This window comes from Leuciscus leuciscus (genome assembly GCF_965113295.1).
Source record: "Leuciscus leuciscus genome assembly, chromosome: 3".
Classification (NCBI taxonomy): domain Eukaryota; kingdom Metazoa; phylum Chordata; class Actinopteri; order Cypriniformes; family Leuciscidae; genus Leuciscus; species Leuciscus leuciscus.
Window position 1 is genome coordinate 66,732,613 of NC_138727.1, and position 20,805 is coordinate 66,753,417.

At 40.5% G+C, this 20,805-nt stretch overlaps 1 protein-coding gene across 1 annotated transcript in view; it reads left to right on the top strand.

The window, feature by feature from the left end:
• gtf3c1 (general transcription factor IIIC subunit 1) overlaps positions 1-12,488 on the top strand; it is a 54,356-nt gene extending 41,868 nt beyond the window's left edge. The window contains exons 33-37 of the mRNA XM_082164329.1: positions 9,462-9,742; positions 9,818-10,550; positions 10,631-10,664; positions 10,753-10,942; positions 12,164-12,488. Coding sequence (XP_082020455.1) covers positions 9,462-9,742; positions 9,818-10,550; positions 10,631-10,664; positions 10,753-10,942; positions 12,164-12,394 — 1,469 coding nt within the window. The 3' untranslated portion in view covers positions 12,395-12,488. The remainder of the gene's footprint in view (positions 1-9,461; positions 9,743-9,817; positions 10,551-10,630; positions 10,665-10,752; positions 10,943-12,163) is intronic.
• The last annotated feature ends 8,317 nt before the right edge of the window (positions 12,489-20,805 follow it).

The following is a 20,805-nucleotide window of genomic DNA, read 5'->3' on the forward strand; positions in this document are numbered from 1 at the left end:
TCTGGCTTGAAAACGCCGTATGGCATTAATACATGAATCGGTGTCAAGAGAATGGGCTACTTCTATATGCACTGCCCTGACAGTTAAACATGTAGAGAGCACTCCATAACGCTTAACCTTTGCACGTCCTCTTCTGACCTCGAAAGGTCCAAAATAATCCACACCCGTGTTGGTGAAGGGTGGTTTGTCAGGGAGCAGACGGTCTTGTGGCAGATCCGCCATTTTCTGCTCTCCTACCTTTGCATGCAGTCTTCTGCAGAGGTTGCACTCTGAAATCACTTTTCTTGCTGCTGCATTGGCTCTTGGTATCCAATACCGTTGTCGCAATATGGCTAAGACATGGTTCCTACCTCCATGTCCACACTCTTGATGGATGTGGTGGAGAATGAGGTGAGCTATTCTGTGCTGTTTATGCAGAATGGCAGGATGCTTGGCCTCCTCAGGCATCGCCGATCTGTTCAAACGTCCTCCTACTCTCAACACATCATCTTGCAAATATGGATCCAGTTTGAAGATAGAACTGTTCTTTTTCACACGGGAACTTGCCGACTGCAAGGCTTGTATCTCCTCTGTGTAAGCTTGTTTCTGACTGTATTTAACCAGTTCAATTTCAGCTCTGGATAGATCTTCCACGGTGAGTTTTCTTTTTTCCAGGTTCTTCTTGCACATCACCATTTGCTGTTCAACTATAGATCTACATTTCTCTGGATCATTCTCATTTTGCTGTATGTTCTGCTCAAACTCTTTTCTTTTCTCGCTCAGGTGTCGTAACATCCTTCTCAAGAGCAAAATCCAGGCTGCCGCCTTTTTCAGCTTATGCCAACTGGAGTAATACTCAACGAGCTGGTTCAGTGGATCTGTGCACTCGTTTGAGTTTGTGCATGACACTGCAGCGGACGTCTTCACCTCAACATCATCTTCAGTCAGGTAAGGACACTGTTCAGGTTGTTCCGGCCATTCAACACCCTTTCGCAGGAAACTAGGCCCCTGAAACCAGCTCTTACTTTCTATGAAGCTCTGGATCTTCAAACCTCTTGAAGCCTGATCTGCTGGATTTTGTGAGGTATTGACATACTTCCACTGAGAAGATGTAGTCGCTTCTCTAATGAAAGAGACACGGTTTGCCACAAACGTCTTGAAACGAAGGGCATCGTTTTCGATGTACTTCAGTACTGTTGTACTATCCGTCCAGAAGACTGACTCCATCAGGGGAAGTTCAAGTTCTTCTTTCAACATCTGATCGATCTTGACTGCAACAGTCGCTGCTGTCAACTCCATTCTCGGGATCGTAATCTGTTTGAGTGGAGTGACTCTGGACTTTCCCATCAAGAATGATACATGTTTCTCACCCCGGTCATTTGTCAACAAGAGATACGACACAACGCCATACCCATCTTGACTAGCGTCTGAGAAATTGTGGATTTGAGCAGTGTTTGTGGGCCCAAATGCAGAGGGTTTGAAACATCTGTTCAGACTGAGTTCTGAAAGCTTGTCTAAGTCTGTCAGCCACTTCATCCATGTCCGGCATGATTTTTCGTTGATCTCTTCATCCCAACCTTTCTTCTCTTGGCAGAGATCTCTTAAAATTAGCTTGATAGGTAGTAGGAGTGGTGCCAAAGAACCCATTGGGTCATACACTGAACTGACTACAGATAAAATGCCCCGTCTGGTGCATGGCTTGTCCGGCAGATATATTTTGAACCTGAAGCTGTCAGAACTTGTGCACCACTGTACGCCTAATGCCCGTTCCACTGGCAACTCATCATACTCCAAATCGAGATCTTTGACTTCAGCCGCTCGTTCGTGGTCAGGAATAGATCCCAACAGGGCTCTGCTGTTGCTGACCCACTTAGTCAAATGGAAACCACCACTGGCACACAACGTCATCAGCTCTCTCGCAAGAGCAACGGCTTTGTCTTCTGTGGCTACTGACTTCAAACAGTCATCCACATAGAAGTTCTTGAGGACTGTCTGGGTGGCTTCAGGGGTACTCTTTGATGCTGCATCTTCTGCTGTTCTTCTTAATGCATATGACGCACAACTAGGGGATGATGTAGCACCGAACAGATGCACACACATTCTGTACTCTTCTGCTTCCACATTCAGATTACCATCTGGCCACCAGAGAAAGCGTAGCATATCTGTGTCCGTGTCTGGAATCCACACCTGGTAAAACATGGACTCGATATCTGCCATCATGGCGACATGCTCCTGTCTGAATCTCAGCAACACTCCGATGAGGGTGTTAGTTAGGTCAGGCCCTTGCAACAACTGGTCATTTAGCGATACACCTTGGTAAGTTGCTGCACAGTCAAAGACGACTCTGAGTTTCTTCTTTTTTGGATGGTACACCCCATGGTGTGGAATGAACCATACTCTTCCATCACTGCGAATCAACTGTTCTTCTGGAATCCTTACTGCATAGCCTTTTTCCAGTATGTTGTCCATAAAAGCCTTGTACTCTTGAAAGAAATCTGCATTCCTATTGAACTTCCTTTTCAAAGAGTTAAGCCTCTGTTCAGCAATACCACGGTTGCACGGCATCTTCACCTTGTCATCCTTCAAAGGCAACTTGATGCGGAAGTGACCATTCACGAGCTGGGCTGATGTTGTCACTGTATGCATGAACTTCTTATCATGTTGCGACTGTTCTCGTCTGTCGTCACATCTTCTTTCTGGAAAATCTGCATTGTAGTGCTTTATCAGCATGTCATCAACGCTAATCAAAGAAATACGGTTGACAAGGAAACTTTGTCTTTTGCCATCATCTGATTCCTTCTCTTGGCATCTGCTGATTGGCCCATTGACAACCCAGCCTAGAGCTGTCTTCACAGCATATGGTCCGTCGTTCTGGCTATTAATGATCTCCCATGGCTCCATGGCTTTGTACGCGTTGACACCGATGAGCAGACCAACTTCTGCTTCAAGTTTTGGGAGATGGACTCGACTCAGGTAAGACCACTTCTCCAAATCTTTCTTCTGTGGGATGTTGGCCTTTTTTGCAGGTATATCTGGCTGAGTATACACATTGGGAAGCTGAATGTAATCTTGCTCCTCTAAGCCACACACCTCCAAATCAGTAAGTTCATAGCTATTCACTTTCTGTTCTTGCGTTATAGTACGAAGCAGGAACTCTGTCTTTCTACCTCGCATATTCAACTTCTTTGCCAATTCTTCAGTGCAGAAAGTCGCTGTACTTCCTTGATCCAGGAAAGCATAGGTCTTGATTATCTTTGTGTCTTTCTTGTGTTTTATCTGCACAGGTACGATGGGAAGAATACACTCACTACTCCCGGCCCCAGTATGGTCACCTCTTCTGCACCCTGCAGACACGAGAGCACTTGTGACTTCACTTGTACTTTGTGAGCTGTCATCTGCACTGTTGTTCTTTGATGAAGCATCTTCTTTAACAATGTGCAAGATAGCTGGGTGCTTGAATGAACAATCTGGACAAGAGGCCCTTTTTTTACAGTCCTTGGACATATGACCTGCCGTCAGACACCCAAAACAAAGACCGTTCGTTTTCAAGAACTGAATTCTTTCTTTCAATGGCTGTTCTCGAATCTTGTTGCACACATTTAGTGCATGGTTCTTCTGGCATTAAAGACAGGGACTTTGAAAGACACTTGCTGACTTGACTGCAAAAGGTTTCTTTTCAGGTTGGCTTTTACTGACATTATTTTCAGTAGCAGACACATTCACAGCAAAGCTGCTTCTTTTAGACTCACTTTTTCTAATGCTTGGTTGCTTTTTTGAGTTGTTCTGATTACTTGAAGTGGAGTCCAGGATGTCTCCAAACAGCGGGTCATTGGCAACCTTTGCTTGACGGTGCACATATTCCACTAAATCAGGAAATCTGGCTCTTTTTCTTGTTCTTTCTTGAATGTCATAAGCGTAACTTCTCCATCTTTCTTTCAGTTTGAATGGAAGTTTGGATAAAATGGACTTCATGTTGGTAGGATTGTTCATTTCGTCCATAGTCCACATCATTCACTGTGTTACAACATCCTACTAAGAACAAAGCAAAAGCATTCAATCCTTTTCTATCTTCTGGCCTTATCTGAGGCCATTCCATAGCCTTCTTGATATAAGCTGTAGCGATGGCCATTTCATCTCCATAGTGACGATCAAGCAGTTCTCTGGCTTCTTTATAAGCTCTGTCAGGTCTCATGTGCTCACAGCTCCGAACGAGGTCAAGTGGCTCTCCACTCGTGAACTGCTCAAGATAGTACAGCCGGTCTTGATGACTGTCTGTTTTACTGTCAATAGCATGCTCGAATGCCCTTATGAAAGATCTGTAAGTCATAGGATCTCCTGTAAATGTGGGTATGTCTCTTTGAGGCAGTTGAGACAAACTCTGTTGTTTAATGAGCATCTTGGTGACTTCATTTTGACGCTGTAGCACTTCGTGCAGGCTATCTGTAGAAGAATCAGTGTGATCATGAGGATTAAGATGTGGCGTGCTGCTGACAACATCAAACCTTGACAACGACTTTCTTCTCTCTGAAGCACCAACTTGAGTGGCTGGCTTTGGATTGAATGTAAGGAATGTCTTATCAGCTGATACACTGTTCTTTTCTTGTCTACGCATGGGTTCAAATCTGGGTCCTAAAGGTGGCTCTAATAAATCATATTTAGATTCCTGAGCATCTTCAAAATCTTCGTACACCTTTAGTTTGGCATCTAAAGCAGCAAGCTCAGTTTCAAGCTCTAATTCCTCTTTTCTAATTCTCAAGCGAATTTCTTCCTGCTCTATTGCTTCTCTCTTTTTTATTGCTGCAGCTCTTGCCAACAGTGCTTCACGTTCAGCTTTAATTCTCAGCATTGCAGAATTAGTACTGGAAGTGTGGCTTACCACGGAGTTAGCTCTAGACACACTATCATGTGGCTTAATAGCATCTTCTTCATCTTTTAAGACATCTGCAATCCATTTGTTTGTGTTTTCTATTAACTGCTGAAATTCCGAATATCTGTTCTTGAAAGCATCTTGATCCGCTTTCTTATCATCTTCATCTATTAACTCACACAATTCTTCATTAATCCGTTCATACTCTCTTACGCATCTTTCAAACCTTAGCAATGTTTCATCTTTAATGAGATTAACATTGTGTTCATTTTCCTTCAATTTGGCTAAATCATTCTTCTGTTTGGTTATTTGTGCCAACTTTCCCTTGCGTTCTCCTTTCAGCCTTTGTAGTTTCTCCTCTACAGCCTTTAATGTGGGCTTTGGCGCCCTCTTTTGATCAACACATGCAGCTGCGCTTTCATCTGCCATGTCATGTCACTTTAAAATCTTCACACAGAAAACTGTCACAATTCCTATTGTACAGCTTCTAATCTTCTTATAAACACTCAGTCACTGATGTGCAAGATTTCTTTATGTAAAGCTCTATGACTTTCAGAACGAAATATCCAGAGAGTACTTACTGTCACTTTTAGACGATGAAGAAAATATCAGACCTGTTCCAGGGAAAGTTTCATTCAGCCGACTCACAATGCAGGTAGGCTACCTCTGACTTTCTTTCTGTCTTTTTTGAGCTGCAATGTAGTTTTCGTCCGTATTGGTCTGTTATCTTTATCATCCGCTAGCGAGTTTCCCTCAGATAAGCCAGAGAATGTCGACCCAGTCGATTAGGTCGCCGTCATCACGCGCGAGCGCATCTTTTTTTTTTTTTTTTTTGCGATCTTCTCACGCGGCTCGTCTTTCGGATTCGTCGAGCAATCTTCTTTCACTCGATATTTTAACTATGTCGAGCAGTCTTTTGACTTGATTGTGAGCGCAGCAAGCTGACTCACTAGCTTAGGACTTCAAAGTTCTTTTGTACTCAACACGAAACGTCAAATAAAAGTCTTGAATCCAGAGTTCTTCGTTTGACGGTTTAATTATGAATCTCAAAAACATAAAAAATTAAAACTTAGGATATTTACTTTTCTTACAAATTAAATGTACAATTACGTGTAGGTCAAAAGACTGTGTTGCTCCAAAGTCCAGTGGCTTCTGACTGTTTCGCGGGTACTATTTCTTTCATACTAAATCTAACAGCCAATCAAATTACATTATACTAAATCACTGGTTAACTGTTTACATTCCAATTTCTACGTTTTATTTGCAACACAGGTTTTCTCAGGTTTTACAAAATAAACTAAAATATTTTTACTTCCATAGAAATGGCTTCAACAGTATCAAATGCAGCACTAAGATCGAGTAACACTAATAGAGAGATACAACCACGATCAGATGATAAGAGAAAATCATTTGTAACTCTAATGAGAGCCGTCTCAGTACTATGGTACGGTCTAAATCCTGACTGGAAATCCTCACAGATATAATTTCTTTCTAAAAAGGAACATAGTTGTGAGGATACTGCCTTTTCTAGTATCTTTGACAGAAAGGGTAGATTCGAGATCGGCCTGTAATTGACTAATTCTGTAGGATCAAGTTGCGTTTTTTTAACAAGTGGTTTAATCATAGCCAGCTTAAAGTTTTCGGTACATATCCTAGAGACAAAGATTAATTAATGATATTAAGAAGAGGATCTATGACCTCTGGAAGTACCTCTTTCAGTAGCTTAGTTGGTATAGGGTCTAACATACATTGATTTAACGAGTTTAGTAAATTCTTCCTCTCCTATTGCAATAAATAAATCACATTTTTCCTCAGGGACACTACAATGCACTCCCTGATGCGATACTGTAGTAGACGATTGCATAGTTATAATTTTCTCCCTAATATTATCAATCTTGTAAGTAAAGGAGTTCATAAAGCCATTACTGCTGTGCTGCTTGGAAACTTCAGAAGTTAAAGCTTTATTTATTGTTAATTTAGCCACTGTATCAAATAAATACCTAGGGTTGTGTTTGTTTTCTTCTAAGAGCAAAGAAAAATAAGCAGATCTAGCAGTTTTTAAGGTCCTTCTGTACGCAATAATGCTCTCTTTCCAAGAAATGCGAAAACCCCCTAGTTTTTTTTTTCTTTGCTCGTTGTACCACGGCGTTGGACTATTTTCTTTAATCTTCTTTAAGCGCAAAGGAGCAACTGTGTCTAAAGTCAAGTCAAGTCAAGTTTATTTGTATAGCGCTTTTCACAATACAGATTGCATCAAAGCAGCTTCACAGTATTAAATTTAAATAATACAACAAAGTTTGTTTCAAGAGGAATTTATTGATTGATAAAATTAAATTAAATATCCCCAAAATATCCCCAACTGAGCAAGCCAAAGGCAACAGTGGCAAGGAACCGAAAAACTCCATCAAGTGACCTAATGGTGTCCTAAAACTCCATCAGGTGCCTTAATGGAGAAAAAAAAAAAAACCTTGGGAGAACCCAGGCTCAGTCGGGGGCCAGTTCTCCTCTGGCATTGGATAGAGGCCGGATTGTAGTTTGAACTGTAGGATTATATGAATGCCTGGCTGAAGAGATGCGACTTTAATCTAGTTTTAAACTGGGAGAGCGAGTCTGAGCAACGAACAGTATCAGGAAGACTATTCCAGAGTTTTGGAGCCAAATGTGAAAATGCTCTCCCTCCTTTGGTGGTTCTGGATATCCTAGGTATGACCAAAAGCCTTGAATTTAGTGATCTCAAAGAGCGCGATGGATTATAGGGCGATAGAAGATCCGTTAAATAGACTGGAGCTAAGCCGTTTAGGGCTTTATAAGTCAGTAGCAATACCTTGTAATTAATACGGAACTTTATAGGTAACCAATGCAGTGATGATAAAATCGGTGTTATATGATCATATTTTCTTGATCTCGTAAGAACTCTAGCGGCGGCATTTTGGACTAACTGTAGCTTGTTTATTGAGGATGCAGGACAACCAGCTAATAAAGCATTACAGTAATCCAGTCTCGAGGTCATGAATGCATGAACTAACTTTTCTGCATCAGATACTGATAGCATATTACGTAGCTTAGCAATGTTTCTAAGGTGGAAAAAGGCTGTTTTTGTAACATAAGAAATATGATTTTCAAAAGACAGGTTGCAATCGAGTATAACACCCAGGTCTTTTACTGTAGAGGATAAAGTAACAGGACATCCTATGATGTTAAAGTTGTATTGTGCGAGGTTTTGTGGGCGGTTTTTTGAACCGATAAGTATTACCTCTGTCTTGTCTGGATTTAATAAAAGAAAATTACGCGTCATCCAATCTTTTATATCTTTAACACACTCTGTCAATTTGGAAAATGTAGCGTTTTCATCCGGCCGTGATGAAATATATATTTGAGTGTCATCAGCATAACAATGGAAACTAATTCCATGTTTCCTTATAATATTTCCAAGTGGCATCATATATATTGAAAATAACAGAGGGCCTAATACAGATCCCTGCGGCACTCCATAGTTTACTGGAGTTATGATCGATTTTTCTCCATTTAAATAGACAAAATGGTAGCGGTCAGATAGGTATGATTTGAACCAGCTTAGTGCTTGTCCTTGAACACCAGTATAATTTTGTAGTCGATCTAAGAGTATTGTGTGATCTATAGTATCGAACGCAGCACTAAGATCAAGTAAAACTAGTATTGAGATACAGCCTTGGTCAGAAGCTAAAAGTAAATCATTTGTGATTTTAACGAGCGCAGTTTCAGTGCTATGATGCGGTCTGAATCCAGACTGAAACTTTTCATAGATATCATTTTGTTGCAAGAAAGAGCCCAGTTGAGCGGACACCACTTTTTCTAATATTTTAGACATAAATGGAAGATTTGAAATGGGTCTATAATTTGCTAGATTATTATGATCTAATTGTGGTTTCTTAATGAGAGGTTTTATAACTGCCAGTTTAAATGTTCTTGGAACATGACCTAAAGATAAAGACGAGTTAATAATATTGAGGAGAGGCTCTTCCACTACAGATAACACTTCTTTCAGTAGTTTAGTTGGTATAGGATCTAATAAACATGTTGTTGTTTTAGATGAAGTGATAAGTTTATTTAACTCTTTTTGTTCTATAGTTGTAAAGCACTGTAATTGTTCTTGCGGGGTGATAATTGAAGCTGAATTGTAAGGCGCGATTGAAGATTGAACGTTTATAATTGTGGTTCTGATGCTTTCTATTTTCTCAGTGAAGAAGTTCATGAAATCATTACTACTGAACTGTAACGGGATATTTTGTTCGGGTGACGTCTGGAAAAGAGAGAGTTAAAAGTTTCTGTCGCAGTATCGAGTTCTTCTAAGCTATCCAGGATGCTGAGATGATGAAACTGATCAGGAAGATTATTGATAAAGAAATCTTTAGTGGCAGAAGTGATAGGTCTAACATATTTCTAACACAGAGTTGGTTAAATGGAGGCTCTTTGCAGCCTTGGTTAAATGGAGTATACACGAGACTAGATAATGATCTGAGATCACACACCCCAACACACTCTTCACTGCAGACGGTTCGCGCACACACTCACACACATACATTATCCATTATTCAAACATTATCGTTTCTCATTCCTCACTCTGTGTCACCTGTAGCTGACGGTGTGTCAGCTCTGTCTCCGTCCACTCCTCCGTCTCTCCCGCTGTCGTTCACGCGTGTGTATCGCTCGGCAGCCGTCGATCCGCACACCTTCCTGGACCGGTGTGTGAGCGAGTCGGGATACGGAGCGCAGGACGTGCAGGCGGTGACGGAGATCAGAGACGGCGTGGGGGAGGGGGCGGAGTTTGGCATTGACAGACAGGACCTCCTTGAGCGCTTTATACACCTGGAGAGACCTGAGAATGGGCGGAGCCGAACTCTCCAGCAGTACATACAGGTGAGAGAGAGAGAAATAATGAGTGAGAGTTCACTGCGTTCACTGCAGGTTCACTTGAGTTGAGTGTGTGTGTAGGATCTGGTGGATGGAGAGCAGCTGGTGGAGGTGGGCGCTCTCTCTCAGAGGCTGGTGTGTGCAGAGGCTTCGTCTCATTGGCTGTTGAAGAGCGTGTGTGATGGTGTGCAGATGCAGCAGCCGTTCCTGAAGAGAGGCCCCGCCCATGACTCCGCCCACACCACACCCCCACCTACCAAGAGGCAGGCCAAGGAATCTGATTTCCAGGAAACTGTTGCCATGGAAGGAGCCTCCACAAGTACAGCTGTCAATCAGCCTGTTGCCATGGATCCCGTCTCCACGAGCACAGCTGTCAATCAGCCTGTTGCCATGGATCCCGTCTCCACAAGCACAGCTGTCAATCAGCCTGTTGCCATGGATCCCGTCTCCACGAGCACAGCTGTCAATCAGCCTGTTGTCATGGATCCCGTCTCCACAAGCACAGCTGTCAATCAGCCTGTTGCCATGGATCCCGTCTCCACAAGCACAGCTTTCAATCAGCCTGTTGCCATGGATCCCGTCTCCACGAGCACAGCTGTCAATCAGCCTGTTGCCATGGATCCTGACTCCACAAGCACAGCTGTCAATCAGACGGTCGCCATGGATCCTGTCTCCACGGATACACCACCAAATCAGTCTGTTACTATGGAGACTGATGCTGAGAAGACGGATGCTGTGGAGGAGGCGAATGTTCGTATGAAAGATGTCGAAGGGGTGGGGCTTAATAAAAACTCCGCCCCCTCTCAGATCAGAGGTGTGTGTGTGGACTGTTCAGAGTTTTGATTTGTTGTCATGTTGTTTGAGTGTTGATCAGTGTGTTGATTGTGGTTTCAGATGGTGCTGAAGGAGCTGCTGATCCGGATGAACAGTGAGTGAATCACGTGACTCTCTGATGTAGTTTAATGCAGTCATGAGTGGAACTGCTATAATGCCTGTTACTTCCCTCTGTCCGTCAGCTGGGAGTCGGTGCGGTTCGTCAGCCGGCCGTGGCGTGTAGTGGACGGCTCGCTGAACCGGCCGGTGTGTAAAGGCATGCTGGAGTCGCTGCTGCTGCACGTGATGTCGAGCCCGGCGCTGCGCGAGTCTGTGCTGCTGCAGCACTACAGTCAGGTGTTACAGCCCGTGGTGATCCTGGACCTGCTGCAGGTGAAGCCCGTACAAACCTCACAGCATGAGGATGACAAACAAGGCATGCACCGGAATTTCGGCTGCTGAAAATTATCGGCCGAAAATGGCGTTTTCGGTTTTTTGTCCGAAAGAGAAAAAAGACAGAAAATGATGCCTTACAATAGGACTACTTTATTTTGATAATCGGTCAAAAAAGAAATCTGTTCAATCTGATCCTGCTGCGTAGAGCTGAATGAAGAATAATATATTGATATTAAAATATTGATATTTAATATTTTAATATAGGCCTATTTTCCGTCCAATTTTTGTGTTACTTGAAATAAAAGTGTGGTTATTTTTATTTTATTGGCTTGATTTATTTATTTTTAATTCAGATTCATTAAATTATTGAATTTAATTAAAAAGTTGAATAATTATACAATTATAAAAAAAATTAAAAAACGAATTTAAAATAAGAGATTAATAACAAAATTAAATAATTAAAGTCATTTTCGGTTTCGGTTTTCGGCCGAGTGCATCCAGAAGTTTCGGTTTCGGCCCAGAATTTTCATTTCGGTGCATTCCAACTAAAAACCCTTTACCTACTGTGGCGTTCCAGGTAAAAAATGACCCGTCTTTTTCAATCGCTTATAAATCTCTCATTATGCTAAATTATAAACACATATTGGATTCAATCTTTTTGTCAACTTGTTTTGTTGTCTACCTAAGTTTTTAAATGAAAAAAGTACACTTACACTTAAACACTGAGGAGCTTGAGTTCAGATCATTCAGTGACAAAAAGAAACACAAACCTGCGCTAACTCAAAGAAAACAAGTTGATAAATAGATTTAATCCAATATTTGTTCATAATATTGCATAACAAGATTATTTATAAAAAAAAAATTCATAGACGGGTCATTTTTTACCCGAAACACCTCAAGTGAAACGAGGTAAAAAAAAAAAAAAGTACCAATATTTTTCCAAAACATGAGTTGTTATACCCTGTTTGAGCACATGACGCAAGTTTTAGTCTAAATGCGATAACATTAACTAGAATTTTTGGGAAAAGAAAATCCCTTCTGGGTCAAGATGACTGGAACATTCAAACTTTACAGGCACAAACGTTGTTACGGTTGAGTTTGATTCATTTCTGTGAGTCTTTTCAAACTCAGTTTAAAGTGAACTGGTTCGGTGATTCACTTGCACCTGTTTTGAACAGTATTGTGTTGATTCTGATAGGCATGTGTTGGTGTTGTCAGGTGCTGATTGATCTCGGCTGCGTGAGGAAGCGCTTCACCGTCCAGCCGCCCAAACCGTCGCTCTTCTCTAAGCCCGGGGTGCCGCAGGTCAAAGGTCAGGCCGAGGTCAGCCTGAAGGATGCTGGGACGGCGTTCTACGAGCCCACGGTGGACTGTATACTGAGGCTGGCACGAGTCTTTCCTCACGAGCTCAACTGGAACAAATGGGTTCAGCTGTGTCTCCGCGCCTGAGTGCATCAGACGGACAGTCAGTGTTCCTGTTTGCTTATTACTTGTTTTAATATGACCTGCTTCTGTTGCACAAAATAAAGAGTTTTTTCCATCACATGGCTTTTCTTTGTCAACTTTTTTTGTCCTGTGCCATATAATGGCAGTGAATCCATCTAAATCATCTGAATCCATCCAATCACAGTTATGATTTTTAAGTCATAATTTTCACTTAGGATAAAAAGTCGAACTTGACATGCCAAGTTATGATATCCAAGTCATAATAATGAGGAAAAGGTCAAAATTGACATACTAAATAAATTATGAGATTAAAAGTCATGATTTCTACTTTTTATGTCATAATGTTGACTTTTCATTTCATAATTATGACAGTCCCCTGGTTTCACAGACCAAGCCTAAGCTAGTCCTGTTTTAACTGTTTTAAGCAAGCTCCCAGCTTACACAGTACGTTGTGACGACGTCGTCAGTTAGTCGTTATTTGGTCAGCGTGACATTACTTTATGACAACGTTGTGAGGATGTCGTGGTAAAGTTCCATTATTTATAATCTTGGCTAACGTTCCAGAAACGTTGGCACGTCCTCAAAAGACGTCGCTAGTTTATCCCATGGAGAACGTTGTAGCGACGTGGTCCACTGGTCACCAGATAACTTTTAAGAAAATTGCATTATCCTAGTGATATATGCCATTTGGATATTATATGGAACATTTACTCAATTCATCAAATATTTTAAGTTATCTGGTGACCACCAGGTCTCTACAACGTTCTCCTTGGGATAAACTAGCGACGTCTTTTGAGGACGTGCCCACGACGTTTCTGGAACGTCAACGTTAGCTAAGATTATAAAAAATGGAACTTTACCACGACATCCTCACAACAAGCCGTGTGTGTGTATATGTATGTGTATATATATATATATATATATATATATAAAATATTATTATTATTATTATTATTAGGTTGAGTGTTCGTAAAAACAAAATTTATTATAAAAGTGCCACTTCACGTGGAGGAGTGGCATTTTGCACATATGAGCGGGTCGAAGAACTTCAAAATGAGTTTTAAATTCATGAGATTTTTATTCATTTAGCCTAATATGTTAATTCTAGATGTTTATTTATGTAAATGTACTTGACTGACTCTATGGGCGTGCGTTGAACATTCGAGTAGCTTTCAAACCCTGGAGCGGCGCAGAGTTGCCATGGAAACGGCGAAGCAAACACAACTGACAAACAGCAAACTCACTCTCTCGCTGTAGTTTTCACTGCTTTCAGGTGAGTTTAGTCTCTAAAATCACACAAATAATACACACAACTGTTCCTGACACTTTTCTTACGTGTTATTGACACACATCTGTTGAATATTTACTTAATAGAAATAGTTTAGTGTCTTCGAAAAAGTCCGTTAGCATCTCACCCATTTTCAGAAGAGGTAACGTTAACTGTTAGGCTAACCTAAACTCTTGTTTATACAAGTTTGGGCTTTTAGTTAATTAAGTCTTTATGTATAGACGAGAATTTTTTTTTTTTGTAAAGGTTTTGCTGTCAGTTGAATGGGTGATTGGAAGTTGGCTAATTTATTTAACAAACTGATATTTAACATAAATGTATGTGCTGTTAATCGTTGACGTCACTTACACGGTTCTATGCGGATTGGTTATGGATCAAGCACATCTTTATTCCCAGGACTAAAGGTGAGAAGTGTATTAAAAATATATGCGGACGTGGTATTTTGGTTGTTAGGATGTACCTACCACGCTCCAGCAACCTACAGTTATAACGCCACAACGAATACAGGAATCACAAAGTTATGTTGCTGTAACGTTATTTGGTACGTCGCTACGACTAATATGGTCCTTTGATGTTACGTCCTCGCAACATGCCAGTTTGGTCATTGGGACGTACTCGTTACGTTCTTGCGACATACCACTATAACGTCGCCACTACGATTATGGGAATCACACAGTTACGTCGCTGGAACGTTATGTGCTACGTCGCTACGACGAATATGGTCCGGTCCGGTTACGTCTTCACAACGTAACTGTGTTAGCTGGGCTGTTTCAACTGAAAGCATATCTTAAAATATTGTCAGTGCCATTGTTTTGTCTCAAGATGAACACCAGTAATGTTTTTTTCTAAGACACATTTATAAAAGATACCCAAATATCCCAATTGAACTGTGAAGCCATTGTCATAATTTTGACTTTGTGATAATGATTTACAAAAGCATTTTTTTTCTTATGTGGCAGACATGGGTTTCCATGATAAGATAAGATAAGATACTTTATTGTCTGTCACACAAGGGTTACAGAAAATTTTCTTTGACAAGGCTTCAGTCACAAAGACATTCACACGGACATATAAAATTAACACAGACATGTTCATTTTGTGCTGTTCAGTATGGCTATTGCAGAGGGGATGAAGGATTGGAAGGAGTGATGGAGGGGGTGAGAGGGGTCCTCTGTGATCAGGTTGGCTTTCCTGATTACTGAGCGGCTGTACAGCTCAGTTAGGGAGGGATGGGGGAGCCAGTTATTTTGGCAGCGTGATTCACAATACGTGAGAGTCTTGTTTTGTGTTTGATGGTGAGTTGGTTGTACCAGGAAGAGATATTGAAAGTGAGAACTGATTCAATGAGGGAGCGGTATACCAAAGTTAACACGTCCTTGCTGATCTGAAAAGTTCTGAGTTTTCTGAGCAGGTGGAGACGTTGTTGTGCTTTTTTGTATTGTATCTGTGTGTTGTCAAGTCAAGTCAAGTCAAGTTTATTTGTATAGCGCTTTTCACAATACAGATTGTATCAAAGCAGCTTCACAGTATTAAATTAAAATAATACAACAAAGTTTGTTTCAAGAGGAATTTATTGATTAATAAAATTAGATTAAATATCCCCAAAATATCCCCAACTGAGCAAGCCAAAGGCAACAGTGGCAAGGAACCGAAAAACTCCATCAAGTGACCTAATGGTGTCCTAAAACTCCATCAGGTGACCTAATGGAGAAAAAAAACCTTGGGAGAACCCAGGCTCAGTCGGGGGCCAGTTCTCCTCTGGCATTTATGAGCTAGAGGCCGGATTGTAGTTTGATCTGTAGGATTATATGAATGCCTGGCTGAAGAGATGCGACTTTAATCTAGTTTTAAACTGGGAGAGCGAGTCTGAGCAACGAACAGTATCAGGAAGACTATTCCAGAGTTTTGGAGCCAAATGTGAAAATGCTCTCCCTCCTTTGGTGGTTCTGGATATCCTAGGTATGACCAAAAGCCTTGAATTTAGTGATCTTAAAGAGCGCGATGGATTATAGGGCGATAGAAGATCCGTTAAATAGACTGGAGCTAAGCCGTTTAGGGCTTTATAAGTCAGTAGCAATACCTTGTAATTAATACGGAACTTTATAGGTAACCAATGCATGATAAAATCGGTGTTATATGATCATATTTTCTTGATCTCGTAAGAACTCTAGCGGCGGCATTTTGGACTAACTGTAGCTTGTTTATTGAGGATGCAGGACAACCAGCTAATAAAGCATTACAGTAATCCAGTCTCGAGGTCATGAATGCATGAACTAACTTTTCTGCATCAGAAACTGATAGCATATTACGTAGCTTAGCAATGTTTCTAAGGTGGAAAAAGGCTGTTTTTGTAACATATGAAATATGATTTTCAAAAGACAGGTTGCAATCGAGTATAACACCCAGGTCTTTTACTGTAGAGGATAAAGTAACAGGACATCCTATGATGTTAAAGTTGTATTGTGCGAGGTTTTGTGGGCGGTTTTTTGAACCGATAAGTATTACCTCTGTCTTGTCTGGATTTAATAAAAGAAAATTACGCGTCATCCAATCTTTTATATCTTTAACACACTCTGTTTCCTTATAATATTTCCAAGTGGCATCATATGAGAATAACAGAGGGCCTAACACAGATCCCTGCGGCACTCCATAGTTTACTGGAGTTATGATCGATTTTTCTCCATTTAAATAGACAAAATGGTAGCGGTCAGATAGGTATGATTTGAACCAGCTTAGTGCTTGTCCTTGAACACCAGTATAATTTTGTAGTCGATCTAAGAGTAATGTATGATCTATAGTATCGAACGCAGCACTAAGATCAAGTAAAACTAGTATTGAGATACAGCCTTGGTCAGAAGCTAAAAGTAAATCATTTGTGATTTTAACGAGCGCAGTTTCAGTGCTATGATGCGGTCTGAATCCAGACTGAAACTTTTCATAGATATCATTTTGTTGCAAGAAAGAGCCCAGTTGAGCAGACACCACTTTTTCTAATATTTTAGACATAGCCTAAATGGAAGATTTGAAATGGGTCTATAATTTGCTAGATTATTATTATCTAATTGTGGTTTCTTAATGAGAGGTTTTATAACTGCCAGTTTAAATGTTCTTGGAACATGACCTAAAGATAAAGACGAGTTAATAATATTGAGGAGAGGCTCTTCCACTACAGGTAACACTTCTTTCAGTAGTTTAGTTGGTATAGGATCTAATAAACATGTTGTTGTTTTAGATGAAGTGATAAGTTTATTTAACTCTTTTTGTTCTATAGTTGTAAAGCACTGTAATTGTTCTTGCGGGGTGATAATTGAAGCTGAATTATAAGGCACGATTGAAGATTGAACGTTTACAATTGTGGTTCTGATGCTTTCTATTTTCTCAGTGAAGAAGTTCATGAAATCATTACTACTGAACTGTAACGGGATATTTTGTTCGGGTGACGTCTGTTTATTTGTTAGTCTAGCCACGGTGTTAAATAAAAACCTTGGATTGTTTTGGTTGTTTTCTATTAGTTTGCGGAGGTGCTCAGCCCTGGCCGCTTTTAGGGCCTTTTTATAACGTGACATACTGTCTTTCCACGCGATTCTAAAGACCTCTAAATTAGTTTGTTTCCATTTACGCTCTAAAATACGGGTTTCTCTCTTTAAAACATGCGTAGTATTGTTATACCATGGTGCTTTATTTTTCTCTCTGACCTTTTTTAATTTAATAGGTGCAACCACATCCAATGTTCTAGAGAGAATGGTGCTCATAGTGCTAGTTAGTTCTTCTAGTTCATCTGTTTGTTTGGGTTCAGGCAGCAGCTGAGACAGATTAGATAAGCAATTTGAGAAATTATCTATGGTGGATGGGAGGATTGTTCTGCCTGGTTGATAACGCGGCGCCGCATGACATATTACAGCAGTACGTAATATGCAAGTTACCATGTAGTGGTCAGTGACATCATCACTTTGTGGAATGATATCTATATCGGTTGGCTCGGTTCCATGTGATATAATTAAATCGAGTGTATGATTAAGACGATGTGTTGGTCCGGTGACGTTTTGCTTGACCCCAAATGAATTTAATAAATCTGTAAACGCAGCTCCTAACGCATCATTTGGATTATCTACGTGTATGTTAAAATCTCCAACAATTAATGCTTTATCGACATTGACTAATAGGTCTGAGAGAAAATCTGCAAACTCTTTTAGGAAATCAGCGTAAGGCCCTGGCGGTCTATAAACGGTAGCCAAGGCTAGAGATAATAGGGATGTTTTTCTAACATCTAAGAGCGTAACATTTAGTACAAGTACTTCAAATGAAATAAACGTATAACCCGTTTTCTGAGTAACATTTAGAATATCTTTATAAATGGTTGCAACACCTCCGCCACGACCAATCAGACGGGGCTCATGCTTATAACAGTATCCAGGAGGAGTAGACTCATTAATACCGAAATAATCATTTGGTTTAAGCCAGGTTTCAGTAAGGCAAAGTACATCGAAGCTATTATCTGTGACTATTTCATTTACAATAACTGCCTTAGGTGTGAGTGATCTAATGTTTAGAAGACCTAGCTTTAGAAATAGTTTTTGTTTACCAATAGCAACATTTTCTGTTTTAATAACAATTAGATTTTTCCTAGATCCTGCAGTAGATTTATTATTTGATCTCACTAAACGAGGAATAGACACGGTTTCTATGCAATGTTCTACACTAGTATTTATATCTGTTAAATTGGTGCAGCAGAGACTTTGATTTGGACTTTTGGTTACTAGTCAAAGGGTGTTGTGAGAAGGATAGGGAAGTGTCTATTTCTGTGCCCAGGTACCTGAATGCCTTCACTTGTTCCACTGGCTGACCCTGGATGCTAAGTGGCTGGAACAGAGGTGATGCCTTGTCTCTGCCCCCACAGCATAGCTCCTTCGTTTTTGTAATGTTGAGCTCCAAGGAGAGCTCAACAAAAGTTTGGGACAGATTATTTACTACCTGCTGGTAGCGAGTTAGGGCATCAATGTTAGACGTGTGCAACCAAAGCAATGTCATCAGCATATTTAAAAAGTGCCATACCTTCACTGTTACACAAGATGTTGTTAGTGTACACAGAGAAGAGGATTGGGGATAAAACACAGCCTTGGGGGAGTCCACACAGTAAATTTGAAATCCGGAAATCAACACCAATAGAGTTAATTTCAACACTTTAAAAGTGTATATGAGAACCACCCACAAAGTGTTAGTTCAACACTTTCAAAAGTGTTGCCTCTCGCAACACTGACACAGTGTTACAATATGAACACTAAGAGAGTAAAATATTAACACCAATGCAGAGATCAACAACACTGTTACAGAGCTGGGTGCAGTTAAAATTCTACACTGTTCTGGTGTTGACCTAACACTTAAAAAAATGGAAATCACAATCTTCTCAACCTTATAGGAGTCAAATATTACACCATCCTGGTGTTGATAAAACACATTTTTACAAATAAAAACACTAAGGGAGTTACCAGTTTTTCTTATTAGTGTTCTGCATCTGCCACTTTAAAGAACTGTAAAATAAACTCACAAATAATTTAATCTGAAAAGAATAAATTCAATTTGAAATAAACAAATTTCAAACAGAGAGAGGTATGTATCAACTCGTCTTAGTTAAGGGAATAACATAGTTTAATATGAAAAAACGGTGGAGTATCCCTTTAAATAACGACTGAAAACAGGATTTTCACCAAACACATTAACAATAGGCCTAAGTGCTTTTGAAGAAAGGGATTGAATATACCCAAGCTTTATCATTTGTTTATCTGTTTTTTATTTGTTAAACATCAATTAAATTTTTACTATTAAAAGGGTTCGAGAGTTTTGTGTATTTCCTAATTCGGGGAACAGACATAGTCTCTGTATGATATCTAGGTGAAAGAGGCTCTATGTGATGGGATTTATCTGACCTCAGTGACGTGAGGCCGCTAGCAGACGGTCGGTTTAGCCAGTCTGTCTGCTTCCTGACCTGAGCCCCAGATTGTCATGTTTGAGCTCTAAGACTATGTGCCATATTACTAGAGAGAAGAGCAGCACCATCCCAGGAGGGATGAATACCATCTCTTTTCAACAGGTCAGGTCTGCCCCAAAAACTTTTCCAATTGTAATTGAATTTTATTTTATTTTGCGGACACCACTTAGACAGCCAGCCATTGAGTGAACACAATCTACTAACTATCTCATCACTCCTGCAAACAGGAAGGGGGCCAGAGCAAATTACAGTGCCTGACATCGTACTTGCGAGTTCACACACCTCTTTAATGTTAATTTTGGTGATCTCCGACTGGCGGAGTCGAACATCATTAGTGCCGACGTGAATAATAATCTTAGAGAATTTACGATTAGCATTAGCCAGCACTTTTAAATTTGCTTTGATGTCAGGCGCTCTTGCTCCCGGCAAACATGTGACTATGGTGGCTGGTGTCTCTATTTTCACATTCCGTGTAATAGAATCGCCAATAACTAGGGCACATTCAACAGGATTCTCAGTGGGTGTTTCAATGAGTGGGGAGAACCTGTTTGATGTTGTAATCAGAACGGAAGAGCGGTGTTTTGTCCCGCGACTACAGCGCCTCACCGTCACCCAGTTGCCCTGCTGCACGGGCTCTACAGCTGGAACCGAACAATGCACAGAGTTCACTAAGCTAGTCGCATCCAAAGCAGTATCTAAAGCCCTTGCACTGTTACTGTCCTCGATTAAAGTTTGGATGCATGTGTGTATTTCTGAAATCTTCTCCGTTAGCCTGACTATCTCCCTGCATTTATCACATGTTATGCCCTCAGCGCTGACAGAGGAGGCTATGCTATACATGTGACAGCTATACATTGCTCCGAGTCTTCAGGAAAAAGTTGATCAATAGGGTTTGGATAGGGAAGGGAAGTAAAAGAGATCAGATTCTTGCGTTTGAGATCACGTACCTGTAGATATCAACAAAAGAAAAAAGAAAAATGGCCTTTATGTATTTTAAATTGAGATTCTAATTGCACAAAAGACTAGAAGCAACCATCAGTAAAAAGATCTTCAAATGTTAAGAGACATTTTTCTTGCCATAGCAAGAATGACAGGTCATTTAAATGCTGAGTGAATCTATGATTTCTGGCAACTGGGGTG